This window comes from Hyperolius riggenbachi, chromosome 3 (genome assembly GCF_040937935.1).
Source record: "Hyperolius riggenbachi isolate aHypRig1 chromosome 3, aHypRig1.pri, whole genome shotgun sequence".
NCBI lineage: Eukaryota > Metazoa > Chordata > Amphibia > Anura > Hyperoliidae > Hyperolius > Hyperolius riggenbachi.
Window position 1 is genome coordinate 483,113,057 of NC_090648.1, and position 24,071 is coordinate 483,137,127.

The following is a 24,071-nucleotide window of genomic DNA, read 5'->3' on the forward strand; positions in this document are numbered from 1 at the left end:
ATTAGTCGGTATGGCTTTGCAAATGTGTGATGATTGAGAATTATGCTAATTATTATGATACAGGATGTGTGCCTGGATCAGGTATGTTGTGAGCCAAATTTCAGGTCCCAGTACCCCTTAGCCACGAAGTTAGCCATTGTACCCCACCCCCTTCCCCTTGCTTTGGCAGTGCCTGTATGAATCTTGGTCATGACAATAACGCTGTCTTTGGGTTGTTAAATTGCGGTTTTAAGGTACCCGAGACATGTCAGGCGTCTGTGCCCAAAAAAAGGACTGCTTCAATATATGCTAAGTGGTATATACATTTTACATAGTGTAGGTGCAGGAGAAACATGTACTGCATATACTCGAGCATAAGCTTAATTTTTGGGCCAAGAAAAGTGGCCCAAAAGCTGGGTCTCAGCTTATACTAGAGTCACTACTCTTTGAGTAACCCCTAAAGTGCCCCCACTCTATACACAGTGGTGCATCATCTGAGGGAGACCACACACTTGACATTTCCATGGGAGGTCCCAGCTAACCTCCTCTCGAGTTGTAGCCTTGGAAGGCATAAAGGGACAGTGTCTACTGAGTGGTGAGAATCCTTGCATTCCTAGATCAAGTTTTAGATACATGACTATGTGGCTCTCCATTCCTTGCTTTATCTTTATGCTGCTTTTCTAATATATGGTTGTTGCTGGCCATGGCTTATACTCGGATCAAACACTTTTCCAGTTTTTTTTTTTTTTTTTTTAAGGTAAAACTTGGGGGGGGGGTACAGCTTATGCTCGAGTATATACAGTATATGTTCACATGGATTGCTTACTGCGTTAATGTGATTGGAACAAAATGTTTTATACTGACAACCAGAATACAGCTCACCCAACCTCAAGATTAGAGGGTAGCTGTGCCATACCCTGGCAGGGAAGCGACTGTCATACTATACACACACTAGCACCATCAATCAGCTGAGTGTTGGAAGACTGGGCCCTGCAAATAATAGTGATGCAAAAGTGATGTACAGGCTGGAAAGGAGGTTGAATTTCTGTGCAGTGAAGAGGAGATTAAATAGCAAACAGCTCATGTCATCTAGCAGCAGGTCCTGTTACTTCTATTACTTTAATGTCAGACTGTTGAGCAATGCTTCGAGTATTCCAAGATATCCTGCCAATTGCCTTTGACTACATTATCTAGCAGTGGAGAACGTGGTGCAGTTTGTATTTGAATAAAGAGCAAAATGAGACCAATGAATGGAGGGGGAGTAGCGAGGGAGAGAACAATAGCGCCACGCCGAGAGCTTGGGCGAGATGATCTGGCATTCTGGATCAATTATCGACTTATTGAGGCTGCCGTACACACAAAAGATTCAGTCTTTAGCTGCTGTTTTGACCCGATTTTTAAAGTGGTATAAAACTCTGACAACATTCAATAAATGTTTTTCCACTTTTTATTACCCATACAATTACCATATTTGCTTTTGTGCACAAGTATTATTGTCTGATTACAAATTCTATCTAGTGATCACTTCTCAGCTCTTTCTGCTTCTGAGCTCAGTACGGTTCAGTTTTGGCAGTTAGCTAACGTTTACTAAATGTATCCGACAAAGGAATGTAAACAGAAGATGATGTTATTGCCTCTTCGGATGCAGCCAGAAGCTGCTCACTGAAGCAAGGAGCTTTCCACTGAAGAACAAAGTGCTGTGTTGAACTGTTTGAATGCTGTTCTGCCATCATTTTTTGTGGTAACATATTTTATGCTGTAAATCTTTGATTTTCATACCACTTTAATCTAGTTAGAACCTTTTAGAATGCATCGCTGTCGTCTTAATTGCTCACAATGAAAAAATGCACAGAAGAAGCAAACTAAACAATGTGCTTCTTCTACTCAATTTTTGTAAATCAGCCTGAAACCAGTTGGTCACAATTACTGTACTTGTGATTATCGGTTTAATATGGCTGCCAAATGCACTGCATTTTGGTTAAAAATACAACAAACGCATGTTGGCCATTGTAACAATTACTTGCCAAGCACAAGTCGTCCCCGACTTCCCCGTCCCCGATTATGTGTTTCCATGGGAACAAGTCAATTTTTTTTTCCAAAATTTAGATTTTTTAAATGGATTTTAATAAATTTTAAAGAAAAAAATGGCTTTTAAATTTTTGTAAGCAGGTGCAGAGGTGACACAGAGGGGGACACTGGAGGCACAGGGGACAGAGATGACACAATGTTTTGACTTAAAGAGAACCCGAGGTGGGGTTCTGACAATGCTATCTGCATACAGAGGCTGGGTCTGCCTATACTGCCCAGCCTCTGTTGCTATCCAGATCCCCCCCCCCCCCCTAAGCCCCACTGCGCTCTGCTCTCCCCCTAAATCACAGCCGCGCTGTCGACACGCAGCGTGTCGCAGCGGGCTGTGTTTACCTATGTACTGTCACTCTCGCTGCTTCCCCCCCCCCCCCCCCACACCTCCTGCATAGCTCCAGTCCTCGCCCACGTCCCTTCCCTCCGCGCTGATTGGAGGGAAGGGACGCGGGCGGGGGGAGCGGCGAGACTGAGAGTACAGAGGTAAACAGCCCACACAGCATGGCTGTGATTTATGGGGATAGCAGAGTGCAGGGGGGGCTTAGGGGGGATCTAGATAGCAACAGAGGCTGGGCAGTGTAGGCAGACCCAGCCTCTGTATGCGGATAGCATTGTCAGAACCCCACCTCGGGTTCTCTTTAAGAACAGATTCAGGTTAAGAACAAACCTACAGTCCCTATCCCGTTCATTAACCGGAGACTACCTGTATATATAAATATTACATCAATTAGAAAAAATGGCAGCTTTCTGCTCTCAAAGTCCTTATCATATCATGACAGGCAGCCTACTGGGTCAATCAAAGTGTAGGGGTCACTTCCTTTAAAGTTACTGGACCCAAAGGGGTCCAGGGCAGGATGAATGGAGCGCTTGCTATTGGCTAAGTGATCGCTATGCTAGGCATAGCAAACGCTCCTCTGACTAAAGGTAGTAATGCATGCTATGCTGCCAATAGTGCGCGTAACGTGCATTAAGTTGCGCAGTGTTAAATAGCACGAGTAACGGGAGTTTAGTCGCGCTATTTTCGTAGTGAATTAACCCTCTTATCTGTTTATCTCATGAATTATTTTTGCTTGAGGTTAAAGAGAATCTGTACTGTCCAATTTGTACAATAAAAAAACATACCAATAGTCACTGTGATCTCCTGCGTCCCTCTTTGTCATTTCCGCCGCGTTCCTGGCTTTTAATGTTTACAAACAAAAAACATGGCCGCCAACCAGGAAGGAATGTATGTGTATATATAGATATATACATATAAATAATAAAAAAAATTATATACACACACTAATACAATGTGTGTGTGTGTGTGTAATAAATACCGTATATACCGTCGTACAAGACGACCCCCCCCCCCAACTTTTCTACTTAAAATAAAGAGTTTGGCATATACTCGCCGTATAAGACTACCCAGTTCACTGTGCGGGTGCCGGGTGTCATGCAGAGCTGTAAATTATCTGATGCTGCAATGTGTCACGCTGAAAGGTAACATAGATCGCACTCTCTGTTTAAAAAAAACAACCCAGTGTAATATCTTCTTACGAGCAGCCGCTTGCGTGGTTAGCAGAGTGGCTTCCAGCGTCACCTGACTGGTGACGTATGCGCTCCACTGATGACCCTCACGCATGAAGCGATGGCCGGGATGTATTGTGGAGCGCACACGTCACCAGTCAGGTGACCCCGGAAGCTGCGCTGCTACCCGCATGAACGACTGATCGGAATAAGCTATTACAGGGTTTGTTTTTTTTTTTAAATAGAAAGCGCGATCTAGGTTTCTTTTCAGGACACAGTGCAGTATCAGGTAATTTAAAACTCTGCATGGCACCCGGCACCCAGCAGCGCCTCGCACTGAAAAACTGACACCCGGCGTATAAGACGACTCCCGACTTTTCAGAAGATTTTTAAGGGTTAAAAAGACGTCTTATACGCCGGTATATATATAGTCTCATGGTACAGTATATTACAAGTTTGCATTATCTGTACTCCAGTCTGGGATTAGTCACAGTTTGCATGTGACAGGCAGTAGTTCCTCTCCCCCCCCCCCCCCCCCCCGCCTCAGCCTCTCAAACTGCAATAAAAGCGCGCACACACACAGCCTGCAGGGGGCATGCATAACTTCTCCCTATCACAGCAGAGGCAGCACATTCCTCTCTGGCTCGACAAAGCCTGACAAAGACATATTACAGAGACAGTGCAACTAGAAAAGGCTGCAGTAAGCCAGACCACATTAGAACAGGTATAGAAACTTTATAGGATAGAAGAAATAAGGCTGAAATTTTTGTTACAGAGTCTCTTTAATGCTCTAAACTGCGGTAATATTGCTCTGCTCAGGAAGTGCGCAGTAATATTACCGTCCGTTACTACCAGTAGCTTGTGTAGGATATGTATGCAGTATATCATCCATCTTGTCCATACTACTCCATCTATGTATATACGTTTTTTACATTTGCTTATAGCCACAGAAGGTGTAAATGTCCTTGGTTTGTCTTTTCATAGATTACATTAGTTTGAAAACCAGTTTCAGCAAAAGCTAATCAGATAAGCTGGTCCTAATTCTACTTAAACTACTTTCCCCCATCTTCATTTTGTTCTCTGTGAATGTTTAACCAAGTTCTGGTACTTTTCCATTGTTCTGTCCTTGAGGGTCAAACTGCTACTGCACATGTGCAATGAGCATTACGACCACCCTTATAAGAAGTGACCTCTTGAATAAACTTTAGTCAGTTTCTGAACGCAATACATGTTTCTGTGTGTTCCTTGAGACTGGCTCCAGATATATCTGCTATCCTGATACAGGTAAACCACGGTAACTACAGTATGGGTGGTCAGAAGAAGAGCCTATTCCTTTCAGCTTGTAGCCCAAGTTGGGCTATTAGCACTACCGATGGTACTCGAGTAGTGTGAATGTTGCTAAGGTAATGCGCGTTACTAATGGTAATGCTCATTAATAATACACCTTACCGTAGCAACGCTGGTGCTACTTGTGTACCATAGGATGGGCTACTAGCGTAATTTGTTGTACACACTACTGGTAGTTATGGTAATCTAATGTGCGCTACCTGCACACAACAGTATTACCTGAGCTTAGTGCATCAACCCCCTTATTTGTTTATCTCATGCATACGCTCTCCTTGACTGCTTCCAGACTGCAGTAATTGTTTGTGGCTGCTTATTCCTGCCAGGGCGTAGATTTCAATTGCCATGCTCACACGGACTCGCTGCTACCGCCAATCATGCCACTCTCTCGTTGCCGCAGGCACTTAGCTCTGCCGTCTCTGCTGAATGTATTGGCTCCTGACCCCGTGATCACGGTGAGCCAGTCTCATTGGCTTCAATTGATCAGAGTCTGGAGCCAATGAAATCAGCTCCTGACTGGCTGAGGGAGGGGTCTGTCGCAATGGGTGAGTGGCGGGTCTGTGTGACGATACATCGGTAAGAGACTTTTTTTGGTGCCAGCAGTCTCTGGTTCTTAAAGGAATACTGTAGGGTGTCGGGGGAAAATGAGTTGAAGTTACCCGGGGCTTCTAATGGGCCTTCGCAGACATCCTGTGCCTGGGCAGCCACTCCCCAATGCTCCGGCCCCGCCTCCGGTTCACTTCTGGAATTTCAGCCTTTAAAGTCTGAAAACCACTGCGCCTGCGTTGCCATCGCTCCCACTGATGTCACCAGGAGTGTATAGCACAATCCCAGTATGGCCTGTGCAGTACGCTCCTGGTGCCATCAGTGGGAGCGAGGACGCGGCAATGCAGGCGCAGTGGTTTTCAGACTTTAAAGTCTCTGAAATTCCAGAAGTGAACCAGACGCGGGGCCGGAGCATTGGGGGAGTGGCTGCGCTGGCACAGGATGTCTGTGGGTGACCATTAGAAGCCCCGGGTAACTTCAACTCATTTTTCCCCCGACCCCCTACAGTATTCCTTTAAGGGGACAGAGACTGCTGCTATGCAAGAGAGAAATAAGGTAAGACAAGTGATCAGAAAAGTTCAACCCCCCCAAGAGGCCTTCACGACGGTCTTTGCTCTCACGAGAGCCCCCGGAGGTCTTCCTTTTTGAACAATGCACCTGTGTTTTCTCTTTTCAGATTCTCTCCTGCAGAAGATAGAAGAATTCAGCATTGTGACACCGATAAGCACAGATTCAGAAGGGAATTTCTTGTCTCATGAAGTGTCAAAAAAGCACAGGACTCGTTTTCAAAGAGATGCTGAAAATGCCAGTAACGACACCACCGATCGCCAGATTTATTATAATGTCACTATTTTTGGCACGGAATATCATCTGAGGTTAAAACAGAATTCTAAACTGATTGCGCCTGGTGCTACAATAGAGTGGGAGGAGGAGTCCAGCAAGCTCCCGGTGGAGCCACACCTTAAAAACTGCCTTTATGTGGGAGATATAACCGATTTTCCAAGTGCCTCTGTTGCTATAAGCAACTGTGATGGACTGGTAAGTTACGTTATTATACACAATTGCATAAGTAAAAAATGTGTTTTACCAAAGAGAAAATGTGTGAGAATTCCATTATACACTGTGATCAGTTAATTGTATATCTTTTATTTAAAGTGTATCTAAAAATGCAGAGAATGCAGAATAAAAAGATTTTATACTTACCCGGGGCTTCCTCCAGTCCGATGAGCACTGATGTGTTTCTCGCTGTCCTACCGAGAGCCTCCATTCGAATGCAATTAATCCCGGTAATCTGACTCAGTCGCACTACTCAGCTCTTCTGTGTGTGTGTGTGTGGGGGGGGGGGGCATGGGAGGGGTCAGGAAGCACTTGCAGCAAATTTGGAATATTAGAGGGCTTAAAGAGAACCTGAGATGGAAGGAAATAAAGGTGTCATACATACCTGGGACTTCCTTCAGCCCTTTCAGGCAGATTGCTCTCTCGCTGCCATCCTCTGCCCCCTGGATCTTCTCAATTTGGCCACGGAAAGTCCTCTGGTCCACGGTGCACTGTGCAATACACAGCCGCTCACACGCTCCTGTAGTCAGGAGTGTTCTGTGCCTGAACTACTGTGCTTGGGCAGAACTCTTCTGGCTACGGGAGTTCAATGGTGGAGCGTGCGCAGCAAGACTGCACTGGCTGGAGGAAATTTTTGGCTAGTTTCAGAAGATCCAGGAGGACGGCAACGAGGGAGCGACGAACCTGGAGTGGGCGGGAGGAACCCCTAGGTATGTATACATTTTTCCCCTATCCCCATCTCAGGTCTATCCCCATCTAAGGTACACGTTAAGCCTCATACACAAGTACAAAGCGAGTCACCTGGCAGGAATCCTGACCCGATCTCCTGGGTGACATTGCAGGGTCAAGGCTGTACAGAAGCGTTGCTAGTCTGGCTAGCACCATGTTCTTGTGCTATGGAGGCAGAGGGCTGACAGAGCAGTGCAAAGCGTGTCCTAGAACTCACGTGGCGAGCGGTGTGAGAAGAGAGAACAATGCTCTGGCAGAAGTGTTCTGCAAGGTTGATCGCTAGCCGAGGTGTTGGAGCATCCAGGGTCGCTTTTACACAGGGTAGATTCTAGGCCTGAACGATTTTAGGAAAAGATTGAATCACACGATTTCTGTCAGAAATTGCGATTTCGATTCGATTCACGATTTTCTTCAAATCAAGCTTTATCACTAATTTAACAATGTGCACAGTAACATTTGCAAACATGCACTGAGAGAAAATAACATTATACTATCAAACTGCTAGTATGATGTCATTTTCTGTCACGTTTGTAAATGTTACTGCATTATGTGAATTTACCAATACAAATAGCTATTAATCTAAAATGCAATTATGAAAATTAAAGGCAAGAATTGCTTTCAATTAACGTATTTATTAATAAGAAACATGCATGTGTCTTGCGTGAACATTCTTTAAAGTTTTTAACAGCAGTAACTTCTTGTAGAAATCCAGTGCAGTAGTGCACCCCATCAAATGAATGGCGATGTGCCTGGCTTAGGCATCACCAATCTAATCGCAATTGGAAGAAGCAGCTGGCACCTGGGCACTAGGCAGTGCCCACCAATGCCATCCATGTATTTTTAACTCTAAGGGCTGGTTCATACTACAAGAGCTTTTGTAGGTGGCAGCGCTTTGTGATTTTAAAAGCTCTTGCTAATGTAATGCTATGTGTGTGTTCACACTGGAGCCATGTGATTTTGTACAAATCCCCCATGGCAGTGCATTAGCAAGAGCTTTTCAAATTACTAGTGCTTAAAAGGCTCTTGCAGTGTGAATTAGCCCTAAGTTTGCATTATTCAGATCTGTCACATAGGTACACAACGTTTCGGAGCGACTGTCACTGCTGCTCCTTTATCAAGTTAGTGTACAAACTGGTGCCAGCAGTCGCTCTGAAACATTGTTTATCTATGTGACAGATTTGAATAAAGCAAACTTAGACCTATAAATACATGGATGCTGGTGTTGGCTGCTTCTTCCTGTTAACGTTTTTAACAGTTACAAATAAAGAACTAAAAGAGCCATCCTCATCCTCAGTAGTGCAAAAAAATTCCTTACTTGTTTTCAGTTAAATAACATACAAAAAATGTAAACTATGTAAGTGTACCCGAGCTGATGCTCAGGTACAAAATCACATACTACTACTTACCCTGAAACGAGGAAAGCCTATTGAGGCTTCCCTCGCTACTCTGTTCTTCGTCGCTAAGCACGGCCCCCTGGAAGATTAGTGACAAGGCATTGTCGTTTATCACATCAGGGTCGTGCAGCTCCTCTTCCCGCCCGCACATTTGCAGTAAGCCGGAGCCATGGCCTTTGTTCTACTGCACATGGGTGGGCTTGCCGGCTATTGCGCGTCTGTCCAGTACATGATCCAGGAAGGAGGGCCGCGCTCTTCAACGGGGGGCTTCAGACAAGCAAAATCTCCAATAGGATCCTAAATCTTACCTCTCTTCAGGGTAAGTAAGTATAAGTATCTGATTTTGAACCCGAGCTTCAGATTCATTTAGGAAATAGAAAAATGTACAAAAATTTCCCAAAAATTCAAAAATGGTCTTCTCTTGCCCAACAGTACTGCACTCATGCAGATTCTGTTTCATGAAAAATGACAAATATATATTATGTAAACAAAGGCTGACAGTCGAGTCAGTCGACAGCCTGACACTAAGTTAGAGTGAAATACAGAACAAATAAAATCTCAGATATAACACAACTTTTCCCCTGACAACTCTACATCACTCTTTACAGATTTTTGGTCAAGAAAACCAGCATGTCGACCTTGGATGGTTTTAGACATGCGCGCTGACATGTGACAATATTGCCACTAGCACTAAACAATCTCTCTGATGGTGAACTGGTGGCTGGTATGCACAGAAATTTACAAGCAACTTTGCTCAGCCATGGAAAGTTAACTCTGTGCACTTTCCACCAGGCCAGTGGATCTTGCTCTCCATCAATAGTTGGACCAATCAGGTAGTTGTCCAGTTCAGCTTTAAGAGCATCCTCCAACTGCACAGTGAATGGAGGAGGCACAGCCTTGCTCTTGAAGAAGCTGCCCAGTGACCGCTTTCTCTTCCCGGTGGTTGATAGAGCTGTCTCTGCTGCACCCTGGGGCATGGCATCTGTGGTGCTAAGACAGGCCCTCTTCTCATTTCGTGCCACCTGCTCCATTTGCATCTGCACCTTTTCTTTGACGTCTGGAACATTCTCTGCACTTATATAGTCAGTCTTGAATCTCAGATCAAGGAATGAAGTTATGTCCAGTAGCTCCTGTGTGGCTGGGTCGCTGTATTTATCTTCAATGTAGGCAAGAGCTTTGGACTTTACTTCCTTAGTAAGATCTGTGTCATGAACAAACACACCTGATTCAATATATATGACACATATAAACCCTGCGAAGAGAGGACTAAATTTATAACTTAACTTTTAATGAGGTGGTTCTAAAAGGGATCTAAATTTGCTAAAACGACATAGATGTGATAAATGGGTGGGAGATATCAATCACGGTCCACAGCAGACCACCCTCCACTTCCCCACTAGTAATCTATAAACCCCACACACAACTCGACATGTTTCATTTCCTCTATGGGAAATTTCGTCAGGAGTGATCAGTGCTTAGTGCTAGAGTGCCATAGTGCTAAAACTAAATTACATTATATACATCACATAGTTAGTACAAATTTAGCAAAGTAACAAAGAATCGGCTAAGAAACCTGCCGTTCACACTGCCCTTTTATAGTATACTAAACCTCCCATAGGATTCTGGGTAGGGCGGATACGGTCCCCACCCCCTCCAAAAAAGTATCGCTGACCTGGATTGGTTCTTATCAAGATCCATCAAAAACCCCAGCCAATCCAAAGTTAATCCATTTGAGGCAATAGTGTTTGAAAAGGGTTGAAAAAGTACCTGTTTACCATCCGCTTTTGGTGACACCCTCTTATGTATTAAATCCCATCCGTTGCTAGCTTGTAAAAGTGAAGCGTCAGGTCCGAAAGGGTATAAAACTCTCACTTCGTATTTCCAGCTCTGCCATTGGTGGATTAGGTAACACGGAGGGGCGTGGGCAAGCGTGTCATACATGCATTGCCGTCCAGGCTCATCAGCCAATCAGGTGCCGTTCACCTTCCGTGAAAACTCCGCATCGCAAATAGCGATGTCGGAGAAAGGGGGGCGTGGCCAGACTCATTACAGGGGATGGTATTAGAAAGACACAGCCAATGAGCTGCCATCTAACAACCACATCTCCCTCACACAGCAGGCAAAAACGCCGGAGGGGGAGTGGACAAGGCATCACCCATCCCCACACCCATATGCGTACGAAGGTTTAGTAAACATTGTTGCCTTGGCAACGCGTACACTGAAGGCGAGGTACGGAGTGAAGGGGACACTGTACAATCAGAACTCGCTCTGTGCAATATAGGGATTACAGGATAGTGTAAGGGGTGCGGACACATAATATATTACATACAGATCCAGTCCTTTAGGCCTCATTTTGGAGATACATAGATACTACAGAGAATCAGCAAAAGGTATCTTCTGGATTAAAATCCTACAAAAAACCTGGGATCTATAAGATCTGTGTCCTCAACATTTTCAGTTAGGGTTGTTGTTCTCAGGAGATGGAGAACTGGCTTCAGGTAGGACACACTTACATATGCTTCACCAGAAAGAGCATCTGTAAATTCCTGCAGAGGTCCAATGGCATTGTTGATCGATTCAAGGACATCTATGTCCTGCCAAGTGGGGACCAAGTGACGTGTCTTCTTGTCTTCAGACAGAACCTGTGATAACGCCTTCTTCTGCTCAAGCACCCTCTCTATCATTTTTTGCCTTGAACCCCATCGTGTTGCACATTCTGTTACTAGTGAGTGCTCAGGTACATTAAATTCTTGCTGTGCCTTTTTCAACGCTGTCTTCTTTTTCCAGCTATGAGAGAAGACACCAACTATTTGTTTGCAAAGTCCAGTTGCCCGCTTGACTCTTGCATCATCTTTCACAGCATTTTCAATTGCAAGATGCAGCCTGTGTCCGAAACATTGAAGTCTGGTCCAGTCATTAAGTTCCACCGCTTTGATGACGTTTGCTGCATTGTCGGTTGTGATGCACGTCTGGTCCTCTTCTTTCAGACCCCAACTTGACAGACACTCTCTCAAACCCTGTGCGATATTCTCTCCAGTGTGGTCAGTGGGAAAGTATGCGGTCTGCAGACAGCGACTTTTCATTTCAAAGTCGTCATTCACAAAATGCACAGTCAAACTCAGATATGGTTCGGTCGTTCTGCTTGACCACATATCAGTAGTGGTGGCGTAATACTGCACATTTTTCAGCTCTGTTACCACTTTTTCTCTACATTCTGAATACAGCTGTGGGATGGCAACTTGGTTGAAGTAGGTGCGGGAGGGTATCACATATCTTCTGTCCAGCGTGCGAATACGTTTTTGAAATCCGGATTTAGTGACTGTGTTTACAGGCACCATGTCTCTGGCAATGTAGTGCGTTATGGCTGCTGTTATCTCCCGATGTCTTTTGCTGCCGGAATCATACGGTGTCACACACTAGTAAAAGATTCAGTAATTGTAGACTGTTTACTACAGTGGGCCTGAGCATCACTTTCACTCGACTTTTCACCGGACTTTTTACTCATGCATTCCTCATGCAAATGCTTGTGATGGTTTTTCAAGTGCCGGTATAAGTTTGTTGTGTTTCCGGTTTTAGTTGCAACTTTAGCGCGACAGGTTCTGCACAGTACCTGTTTCTGTTGCACATCTGTGGTCTCAAACCCAAAATACTTCCAAATGACTGACGTGCTGTTTTTCTTGGAAAGTAAATGTAACTCCGCTTCTGGTTCTGTAGCAGAAGCCATGGCACACATTTCACAAGTTTTCACGACAGGAGGAGCAGGAGCTAGCCACAAGAAGACAGTCCCGGGCCCGTAACAGTAACAAAGGATTGTTCAGCTCACGGCTTTGCGCTAAGACCGTTACGTTACTTTGGTCTATTACCACCTCTGGACGTAGGGGAACAGCTTGCGATAACAACTAGGATCACTTTGAGTGAGAAGCAAGCTGGCAACTTAGAGCTCTTCCTTAGCTCTCTGACAGTGCAGGCTATTATCAAGACTAGCCTGCCTTGCAACCACAATTATGGCTTAGGATAGGAATATAGCACCTTACTTTGCACACATTGAACAGTGCCCCCACTGCAGCTTTGCAGAACGCAGAAAGATCACCACACAGTCACACCACAGCAGCCAGTCATCATTATCACGCTGTGTGCAGCGTCAGAGGCGTACAGAACTTTAATGACAGGGTGTGGGCGGAGTCTGCCGCCAGCCCAGCAAATGATGGAAGTGCTGGGAGTAGGGAGTCACCAAGTGAGAAATACTACTTAGTACTTACTTAAAATACTACTTAAAACAGTGATTGTTTGCTGACAAGTGATTCTGCCCAGCTTATGAAGTGGACTGGAGGTGCTGGGAGGAAGCTGCTGGGACAGAGTGTGAGAGACTGCGGGTGGGCGGAGTCTGCCACTCGTAACCTAAAATGATTGACAGTGGTGCGGGCGGAGTCTGCCGCCCGCCCAGCTAATATGTAGAGATGCTGGGAGGAGGGAGCTGGAGGAAGTGTGAGAGACTGCGGGTGGGCGGAGTCTGCCGCTCGTAACCTAAAACGATTGACAGTGGAGTCTGCCGCCCGCCCAATGTGTAGAGATGCTGGGAGGAGTAAGCTGCGGCGCGTGAGAGCGAGAGTGTGGGAGCCTGTGGGCGGAGCCTACCGAGCAGAGCGCTGATTGGCTGCACACTGAAGTTGGAGTGAGAGAGTGAGAGCCGCCTCCATCACGGAGATTACAGGCACTACGCCGCCGCAAACAGCCGCTGCACAGAGCGGGAGAGGGGACTGCTGGACGGGCTGCACATGGGGGTGAAATCGTTGCCATGGCGATCACGGAATCGTCATTTCCGTGATCGCGATTTCGATCCGAAATCGATTTATCGTTCAGGCCTAGTAGATTCTTCGCACAGGAGGCTGTTATTGGCTGCCTCAGCTGAGTTTCATTAGCAGGTGTATGAGTTTTTACTTTGCCATTCAGCTTTCTGTCCATTACTGAAATAAAGTAACCCCAGGAGGTTCCTTCATCTTTTGTTTTTGGCCAGGTGTGCTGGCGACCTGTGGCTGCCTTGTACTCTTTCCATTAAAGAGAAGACAGGAGTTGCAGTGTACAAGGCACCATAAAAAAAACAAAAACCAATGTATCTCTTGTATCCTCCTGTGTTCCCCATGTGTCCACCTCTATCCCCCTGTGCCCTCCTCTGCATGGGCACAGTACAGGGAGTCCCCGACATTGCTGCGGGTTGGAGGTTCCTATTGCCAGGCATTCACAAGTCAGGAACTCCCTGTATTTGGACTATAAGACGCAGTGACTTTTTTTCCTCCACTTTGGGGGAGAAGAAGTGGGTCTAATAGTCTTGATCTATAAAGTTAATGGGAACCTGAGACAAGAAGCGTATCATGTTTCATACTTACCTGGGTCTTCCTTAAGCCCTGTTAGGGTCAGTAATCCCTCGCTGTCTCCCCGGGTGGCTCCGGTCCCTGGGCAATTCATCCCAAAAGCCTGGCCAAGTCACTCTTTGTCACGCATGTGTGTCCCGGCCAGGTGTGCTCCCACATCGTCCTCCCGTCCCTGGGAGCATACCTGGCTGGGGCTGTGCATGCACGACGAAGCACAACTCAGCGTTGCGCTGAAACCAGTAGGGAAAAGAAATTGGGCATTCGCTGACCGAAACTTACGATTTTATTGCATACTGTTGTTACACTTGAGGCGATTGAATACTGCTGGGTCCTTGTCATAGAGGCCCACAGTGTAAGTGTTGTACACTTTTCTTTTATCTGACTAAGAGCTATATTAAACAAAAATTTGCTAAGTTGACAGTTATCCATCCTCTGTTTGCTGTTTTGGTGGTTTCCACCTATTATATTGAGCACGGGTGGCTGCAGGTGGTTTATATTTGGACCGAACGGTTCATTTTGAAAGAGCGCTGAGGATTTATTGCATGTCTATTAATGTATGGCCACATTAACTTAACATAGCCTTTTTGCCTGTTTTATTTTACAATGCAATGATCCTGATAAAACGGACATATGTTATAAGCCTGTTTCAAAAAGGTAGATTCCTTATAGTAAAGTAACTTCTAGAAGATGTACTGCATGCTTTGTAACAATGTAATAAGAGGAGATGTGAGATACAGTGTGTGCAGGGCTGTGGAGTCGGTACAATAATCATCTGACTCCAATCCCGAATCCTCAGTTAATGAAACCACTGACTCCAACTCAGACTCCATGTACCCAAAATGGCTCAGACTTCGACTCCTCCACTCCGACTCCTTAGTCTATTGCCAGGGCTGTGGATTTTGTCCAAAAATCATCCGACTCCTTAGTTTATGAAACCTCCAACTCCATCTCCAGGTACACAAAATTGCTCCAACTCAGATTCCTCAACTCCAGAGCCCTGGATATTTGTGCTGGAGTATGCCCGTCTGATTGGCGACAGTGCGCTTTAATGTGGTGAATCTCAAAAGACTTGGGAATTTATTGGTGCTGTTCTCTTCAAAGAAAGATGAAAGGAAAAGAGAGCGCTCCTTGGTGTATTACCCTGTATGTGCAAAACGATGTGCTTTAAGTATTGCATGTACAAGATATAAAACTTGTTTAGGCTTATCTGCTCAGTTGAGGGAATTTCTTCCACCTCCGCAACCAACCATGGGCTAGTGCGATCGTATCACCACCTGGAGTAAAGTGAAGTCTCCCTCCTTGTTTAGATGTCTTCGTGAAACTTGAGCATGATGGCGCGTCCGAAGACTCTGTGCATAAGAATGCATTGTCAAACTATCAAACTAAGGTTCATGGACCTGGCTACAGAAGAGGAGACCTTACTTCACTCTAGGCCTTTGTAACAATCTCTAGTTCATCATGCAGGCGTCTCTCAGCCATGTACTGGCCAGATAATTTAGGCTGACTCTCCAAATGTGTTAAGGGATTTTTTGGGGATGGATGAAATCTGAGATGACGTCTACCTTTCAGTCCATTAAAACATTGCGTGAGACTCCATCTGTGTCTGCCTCTGTTTCTCTCCCAGCTTCCATTAAAGTAAAAAGTTAAGTAGAGGACGTGTCTGTGTAATTTGAAGGTGAAATCTCACGGCTGGAGGAGGATATCTCCTTTGATGAAGGTGAAAGTACAAGGTGCTCAAATTAGCTTTTTCCTAAGAGCCTTCCATGTGAAACTATGTAGAACTTGTAGAGGATTAGAAGTCCCTTCCCCATTTAGAATATATGTTCCAACATTTAGAAACCGAATGTGAATCCTTTTATTTTCACACTTGTGAAATTGAAGGAGGAACATTAATAATAATAATAAAGGTAAATTTCACGTGAGAAGACTCTTTTGGTTTAAGATACTGACATTTCAGTTCCTACTCTTATGCACATAGAAGAGCATTTGAAAGCATTCCCTGTGTGTAAAAATATTTATTTTCAATGCAGAGTGGTAAAAAGTTTGCATTGCTCTATTGGCTAGAAGTTTTTAACTTGGTCTCTTCACTCTGCTCCCCCCTCCTCTGCTGAATAGACACGTTGTCATAGCAACGGCTAAGTCACTTCATCAGAGAAGAGGCAGCAGAATGAAGAGACCAGGCAGAGAGCTTCTAGCTGGCAATGTTTACACTTATGTTTGGCAATAAGTGGAGCAGCAGAGTTTTTTTAAATTTTTTTTTTTTTTTGTTGGTTTTTTTAATGCTCTCTGAACTGAAAGTAAACATTTTTATATGCAGGGAATACTTGCAAATGTTGTATGTACCTAGGATTTAATACTTGCATTGCAGTCAAGCAAAACGACTATTTGCCGCCTTAAAACCAGGCATTTGCAATAATTCAGGTTGGAGTAAGCCTGTGATGTCTCCCATGATGCATCACTGCTGAATATGCAAATCATCCTTTGTTGTCCCTGTAAGATAGCCACACCTCCAGAACCGCTGGAATGCAATGATGTGTTAGCTTGTTACTTGTGCGGAGCCACAATAATCCAAATGCATACATACTGATAATGGATTATTGTGGCTCTTTACAATTTACCAGCTGACACTTCATTGCATTCCAGCAGTTTTGGAGGTGTGGTTAGCTTACGGGAACAACCAGGGATAATTTGCATATTCAGCAGTGATGCATTGTGGGAGACATCTTATGTTCACTCCAACCTGAATTTTCTTTAACATTTTAGTAAGCGTGCTTTCTGGTCCTCGTAGCCTCTTACACACACTCAAGAGTTCTGGTTCACCATGAGCTTGCTGGGTAGTCTGTAAATTTTAGTCTAGGTAATTCATCTCCACTTTAAAGATCCCCTTTCAGAGAAGAGGACCAAACATTCTGGGATATCTGTCCTAAAATGGATCCTTCCTTATCTAAATGATCCAAGAAGGCGGATGTTCCTTTTTGAAGAGGCTGTTATCGTTAGGCAGGAAAGCACTTTCAAAAATGTGCAAATCCAGTGGAAGTCTTGGATTGAAAAGCTGGTGGTTAGCAAACATTTCCTGGAAAACATGTTATTTAGAATTCATCACTACTCTACATCCAGTTTTACGTGTCCCACCTTCCCCCGAGGCTGACAGAAACAGCCTCTCTTACTTGTTGTTCTGTTACTACTAGCTCAGACAGTTATCTCAGAAGTTTACCTTTTAGATCAGATGCTGGAGACTTTTTTTCCTCAGTTTTCCAAGCACGGAGACATCAAGGCACCTTCAGAAGGATATTTATTCTAAAAGTTCTCGTCAAGATCATTTTTGGACAATATCAAAAACCGATATTGGCTGTACTGCTTGTTAAGTTGGGGAGGAGGGACAGAGGTAGGCCACGCTGCTTACTGAGAGGTGGGGGGGGGGGGGGAGGTGGGTACAGAGAGGTTACTGCATCCTATGAGGGAGAACAGAGGCAGACGGTATTGCTTACTAAGATCGGGGAGAGGCAGAGACTGGCTGCATTGTTTTTATTAAGGCTATAAGTGTGACTAGAAGAAGAGGGGGGAAAAAAAGTACTCAGTGGGGTTAAGTGGCTGGCCAGAGACTGCCGAGGACCAGGCATGCGGCTTTTTAAGGCTCCTGTTGTACTCCACTGGGGGTCCTCGCAAAGCTGCTATTAAGTACAGCAGGAGCCTTAAAGAGCTGCATGCCTGGCCCTTAGCGAGAGGCACAAAGCTATGCAGCTCGAATCCTCATGAAGGCAAACCAGCCACCAATTCAGGTTACTCCTCGGCCGTTCAGCCACTTAACCCCACTGATACCACAACCAACTTTTATCGCTCCTTTTGTAATCCAGCAAAAGTCACAGATCCTTCTACGCCACTGCTTACTAAGGGAGTGAGACACTGTCTGTACTGATAACTAAAGGGGGGGGGGGGGGTTTACAGATACTGGCCACTCTGCTTACTTAGGAGGAAGGATAGAGGTAGACTGTATTGATTGCCAAGGGGGTGGTTGGGGACAGAGACTGGCCCGCACTTTTTACTAAGGGATGTGGGCTACAGATACTGGCTGCACTGTTTACTAAAGGGGGGGAGGCTAACAGAAACCAGCCATACTGCTTACTAAGGGGTGTGTGTGTGTGGGGGGGGGGGGAGACTGGCTGCACTGCTTACTAAGGGGAGAGGGAGAAACTGGTCAAACTGCTTACTAAGGTGTGTGTGTGTGTGGGGGGGGGGGGGGCAGCGAGAGGAGTGGATAATTGCTGCACTTGGGGACAGGAGGGGTTTTTCCAGCTTCTGAGGTCAAATATTGGGGCTGACTTATACATGAAGTCAACTTATAGTCAAAGTTATGCAGTATTAGCATCCTCTTATTAGTCCAAGAAAATCCCTGAGCTGGTGGAGACAGTAGTTCCTTTTTATTTTGCACAAACAAATGTTTTTTGCATAATAAATTTAAAATGGTGTTCTGTGAAAGAACTATTTATAAAAGTATGCCTGAAGTGGGGCTTTGAAGGCGATCCTTAACACTTGATGGTATTTCCTATTATTACTTGTCGCTAGAGATTATAGTATCAGGTTCCCCAGTGCTTCATTTCTTCAGCTAATATTACAGTCTCCAGATGCTGCCTTGAAAAATCTCATTTTAACTAGACTTGCAAACACGGAGTGTAGCTGTCACATCACTTCAGCTGCCAAGGAAACCAAAAGCATTAATTGGATCAAAGTCAACATGTGTCATGAGATCGTCTTCCTGTCACCCAGGTTAAATTCTGGAATCAATTTACACATTAAGGCAGAACTCCAGCAGACTCTATATATATTTGGAGGGCATTGTGCACAAGGGGAACCACTGTTAAAGTGAACCTTAATCACTTGCTGTCCGTATGACATAAAAATAAGTCTCTGCACTCTCCTTCCTACAAAATCATAGAGAACACGGTTTATTGATCTCTGACCTGATAACATCACTACAGAGTTGTTACATCATGCCTTGTAAGGGTTTTTCGCCTTCCTCTGGATCAACGGGGATATGTGAGGGAGCAGGCTGGTGTTTGTACTGTTTTCTGGTGGGTTTTCAGCAGACGGTACAGCGTGTGTACAGTCTGTCGGCGGACTGATAAGGCTGTTTCTGAGCGATCCGCCCGCAGAAACAGCCTTATCAGTACGCCGACAGACTGTACACACACTGTACTGTCTGCTGAAAACCCGCCCAGCGGGAGGTGCCAACGGACCCGTCGTTGGCTTCAGTATGACGTGTGTACGAGCCTTAAAGTGGATCCCAGATGAACTTTTACTCATTGCATAATTGTGTTCCTTACATATAGTTTATAGGGCATTCCTCAAGCCAAATACTTTTTTCTTTTTGTTTTAATACTCTAATTCTCTATAAACTAAACAAGCCTCGCCCACAGTTTCTCCAAAACGCCAAGGCACTAAGACCCATGTAGCAAGGGCTTATGGGAGCTCAGTCTGTGCAGGAGGAGGAGGAGGCTACTAGCCAGTAATTTTAGAGGCAGAGGGGAGGAGGGAAGAGGAGGAGGGAGTGAGCTGAGAGCTGGCGATGCAGTTGCAGATTTCCTGTGTAATGATCACAAACAGAACATCACCGCTCTCATTGTATCACAGGAATAATTAATCATTAACTGTTGAAATGTGTGTAGCCAGCTTTGCTGTGTAAACTATCTCAACTTTAGATAAGATATATAGACCAGTTACTTGTTATAGTTATTTTTTCATCTCGGATCCGCTTTAAGTAGAATAGGAGCGGATCGTTCAGAAACAGCCTTATCAGTCCGCCGACAGACTGTACACACGCTGTACTGTCTGCTGAAAACCCGCCCAGCGGGAGGTGCCGACGGACCCGTTGTTGGCTTCAGTCAGACGTGTGTGTACGAGCCTCAAGGACTTTTTTTCATTGTGTGCTTTGCAAGAGTTCGAGTGCGCTTTAAGTCTTTACTGATGGAATGAAGTTCAAATAGCTGCATGTTCAAGTATCTCAAAATAGTGAAAATATTTATGGACATATGCTTACATTTTCACACAACCTTATAAATTGTTTTGTTTTTTTAATCTAAGATAAAAATAGGATTGCTGGCAGTTCTTTAGTACTCAAGTAATCTATGATAATGATTATTTAATGATTTTGTTTGGCCTTAAAAATAAAACCCAGCTGGTCAATATGAATAAGAGAAAATATTAGATTATTTGGGAAGAGAAATTGATTGTGAGCCAATTAAAGTCTAAATTAATGAGTGAAATGGGCTTGTAAGTTTGACACTCAAGGGCACGTTGACCCAGTTCAGAAACAACTGGGGTCATGATAGTGTCATTGGCTTTTTTTATTCTATATGAATTAAATTGTTTCCAGGGTATTAGAATTCTGTATATTTAAAAAAAAAAAAAATTCTAGGAAAGAAAAATACACTGTATATTGTACTTTTTTTTTTTTTTTTTCTTTCTTGTAAATAAATAAAATAAAAATGTAGAGCTGTAATGCACACCTATTTTTTTTAACCACTTTACCCCCAGCCGTACGGATTTCTCTGTCCCTTTTTCCACCCTGTTATCACCAAGCGACGGAGAAATCCGTACCTGACGCCGCTCCCGCCGCTGTCCGCGCTCCTGCTCGCTTGTCCGCGCGCCCCCGCGCTCGTGCACGCCGCCGCCCGCGCGCCCGGAGATCAATGAAGGGAAAAACCTTTCCTGTTTGTTGATCTAAGCCCCCCGCAATGATCAGCTGCTTCTACGAGAAGCAGCGTGATCATTGTGAAAAAAAAAGTTGCCCAGCCTCCCTGAACTTCCTGCAAGCGTACTTCCTGTACGCTTGCAGGTCGCATAAACAAAAACTCACTATGGCCAAATAGTAAAACTACACCCTAAAGCATTTTTCACATACAAATACATTAGCTATACATTAAAAATTAACCCATTACCTCCCACACTCCCCAATGTATTTATTTTTTGTAATTTAAAAAAAAAAAAAAAAATACAAGTAAAAGAAATACCTAAATAATTACCTTAGGGACTGAACTTTTTAAATATTTATGTCAAGAGGGTATAACACTGTTACTTTATAAACTATGGGCTTGTAATTAGGGATGGACGCAAAACTGAAAAAAATGCACCTTTATTTCCAAATAAACTGCTGGCACCAAACATTGTGATAGGGACATAATTTAAACGGTTTTATAACTGGGATAAATGGGCAAATACATTTCATGGGTTTTAATTACAGTAGCATGCATTATTTAAAAACTTTAAAGGCCGAAAACTGAAGAAATTTTTTTTTTTTTACCACATTTTCCTATTTTCCCATTAAAACACATTTAGAATAAAATAATTCTTGGCATAATGTCCCACCTAAAGAAAGCCTAATTGGTGGCGAAAAGAACAAGATATAGTTCATTTCATTGTGATAAGTAATGATAAAGTTATAGACAAATGAATGGAAGGAGTGCTGAAAGGTGAAAATTGCTCTGGTGCTCAGGGGGTAAAACCCCTCAGTGGTGAAGTGGTTAATACTGTGTAATTAAAATATAAAAGATATATATATATATATATATATATTTTTAATCTTTTCTTTTCATCTGTTCTTCTACAATGGCCTCAATTTTGGTAAGCTTACTTTCCAGTTTACCGCATATGCAAAATTTTAACGCATGCGGTAAAAGCAGTTTGCTATTCTGGTAGTTTTATTTAGAATTTAATGCCTGTGGTAAAATGTGTGGTATTTTGCGATATTTTACCAAAAATTGGAATTCTTATGAAAAATAGGGGGCATGTTGGCACATAATTTGCCAATCAGTTTTATGGTGCCCATACATGGCAACATTTTTTTCATTTTTTTTTTTTTCCCACTCAGCTCTTTTCGTTCGATTATGTTACATGGAATATAAAGATTTTTCTAACCTATACAATTGGATTTTAATCGGAAAAAACAGGATAATCGTTTGGTTTTCTTGATTGAAAAAAATATTATTTTCGAGCTTTATTCGATTCGATCATTTTGGTTTGAATAAATGGGAAAATCAAATGTTCTTATTGTACCATGTATGGGCACCAAAAGACCTGCCTGTCAATTTTTGTGCATTTCGCATACAAGCAATACATACAAACAAGCATACAAAAAAACCCTCCCAAAGACTATTATAATTATTTACCGCACGCTTACCGCTGAAATGCCACACGTTTTACTGCATGTTCGGAGATGAAGAAAAATCTTTCAGAATTGCCAAAAAAGGGAAAAACACAGAATAAGTTAAACTACAATTTTTTTTTTTTACCACACATAGCTACCAGAATTGAGGCCATTGTGTCTCTTGCTTGTAGATTACTACCCTGCCATACTCCCCTGTTGCCTCTGCAGTGAACATCAGCCCCAAACCCTGGCATCGGCATTTCTTGGGAAGGCAAATTCAAATAAGCTAATGCAGAAATTTTTAAAAATGTAATTTCCCATCAATGCTTTATCTGAATTTGCTGCCAAGGAGTCCGGTTGTGCCGGATGAATGGACCAGTGGGAGGTCTCGGGGATCTCTGTTCTGGACTGCTTGCTCTGCTGCCTGACAATGAGCATTTAATGCTATATGGACAAAAAAAGGGGGGCTGCAATGAATGAAGCTCCCCTTGCAGGGTTGCCAACCCAATTTCTAATTTTTGACGGACAAAAGGCCCAAAAAAGCAGGACACTCAAAATTTTGGACGGACAGGGGGCGGAGTTGGGGGGGAGTCAAAAGCACACTTTTAAGTAGCTGTGGGTGGCGCTAAGCTCTGGGCATTATTATTTTTTGTATTTATTTAGCCAGGGTTGTGGAGTCAGTCAGAGCAATTTTTGGGTACCTGGAGTTAGCAGTTTCATAAACTAAGGCGTCAGAGTTGGATGATTTTTGTACCAACTCTACAGTCCTGTATATAGCACTGACATATTCTGCAGCACTTTACAGAGTACATGGTCCTGTCACTGCAGTGGCGTAGCTAAGGAGCTGTGGACCCTGTTGCAAGTTTTACAATAGGGCCCCCCAAGCACTCTATACATAACAATTGATACGGCGCACCAAAACCTGCCAATGGCAACTACAGTGTCTGTGGTGCAAAAAGGGGATGGGGAACAGTTTGTTAATGATTACCACTATTCATAGTATCTATAGAAGTGATTATTATGAGCACAGGAGCAATAGAGAGCGAATACTGTAGTTGAGGGAGGGCCTCTAGGGGCACCTCTGGCCCGGATGCGGTCTCTACCTCTGCACCCCCTATTGCTACGCCCCTGTATCACTGACTGTCCTCAGAGGAGCTCACAGTCTAATCCAGGAGTGGGTAAACTTTTTGACTTGAGGGCTACATTGGGTTCTTAAATTTGATTGGGGGGCTGGTGCAGAATAGGAGTGCAGTGCACGAAGCGTGCTGCGACAAAAAAAGGGCCTGACTGTAAGGTAACAGTGTAACGCAAAGACAGTGGGCCCAGGTTTTCTCCCAAACACGGGACATTTTTCCCCCACCCACAAACTAAGACAAGACAAATAACATTTATATCGCACTTTTCTCCTGGCGGACTCAAAGCACCAGAGCTGCAGCCACTAGGACGCGCTCTATAGGCAGTAGCAGTGTTAGGGAGACTTGCCTAAGGTCTCCTACTGAATAGGTGCTGGCTTACTGAGGCCCAGGGACAGCAGGCAGCAAGACACGTAATGTGGCAGCTTTCCCCAGAAAATACAGATCATGGCAAAGCATTTACAAATATGGCAGCCTCCATATCCCTATTCTATCTTACTACATCTATGTTGTACAAAGGCCATATCAAAGTAAATTCAATCTGTAGGTCCTATCACATATAAAGTATGTTGCTAAGATTGTACTATACAATCTGACTGTAGTGTGTACAGTGTATGGCAAACTAGTTTCAAAACTGCTTTCTGGTCAACAATTAGTTTATGTAAGAAGCAGAGTGTGTGTGACATCTGGGTTGGGGATATACAGTAGTGTGTTCTCCTCCTGCCAGCCACTCTCTGTCCAGTTACAAGGCCAGTCCTTCTGCCAGACTGGCTGGGGGAAATATGCAGAGGGT

At 44.1% G+C, this 24,071-nt stretch overlaps 1 protein-coding gene across 1 annotated transcript in view; it reads left to right on the forward strand.

Moving 5' to 3' along the window:
• The window catches only part of LOC137564350 (A disintegrin and metalloproteinase with thrombospondin motifs 2-like), a 418,259-nt gene that overhangs the window by 26,377 nt on the left and 367,811 nt on the right, over nt 1-24,071 (forward strand). The window contains exon 2 of the mRNA XM_068278125.1: nt 6,134-6,495. Coding sequence (XP_068134226.1) covers nt 6,134-6,495 — 362 coding nt within the window. The remainder of the gene's footprint in view (nt 1-6,133; nt 6,496-24,071) is intronic.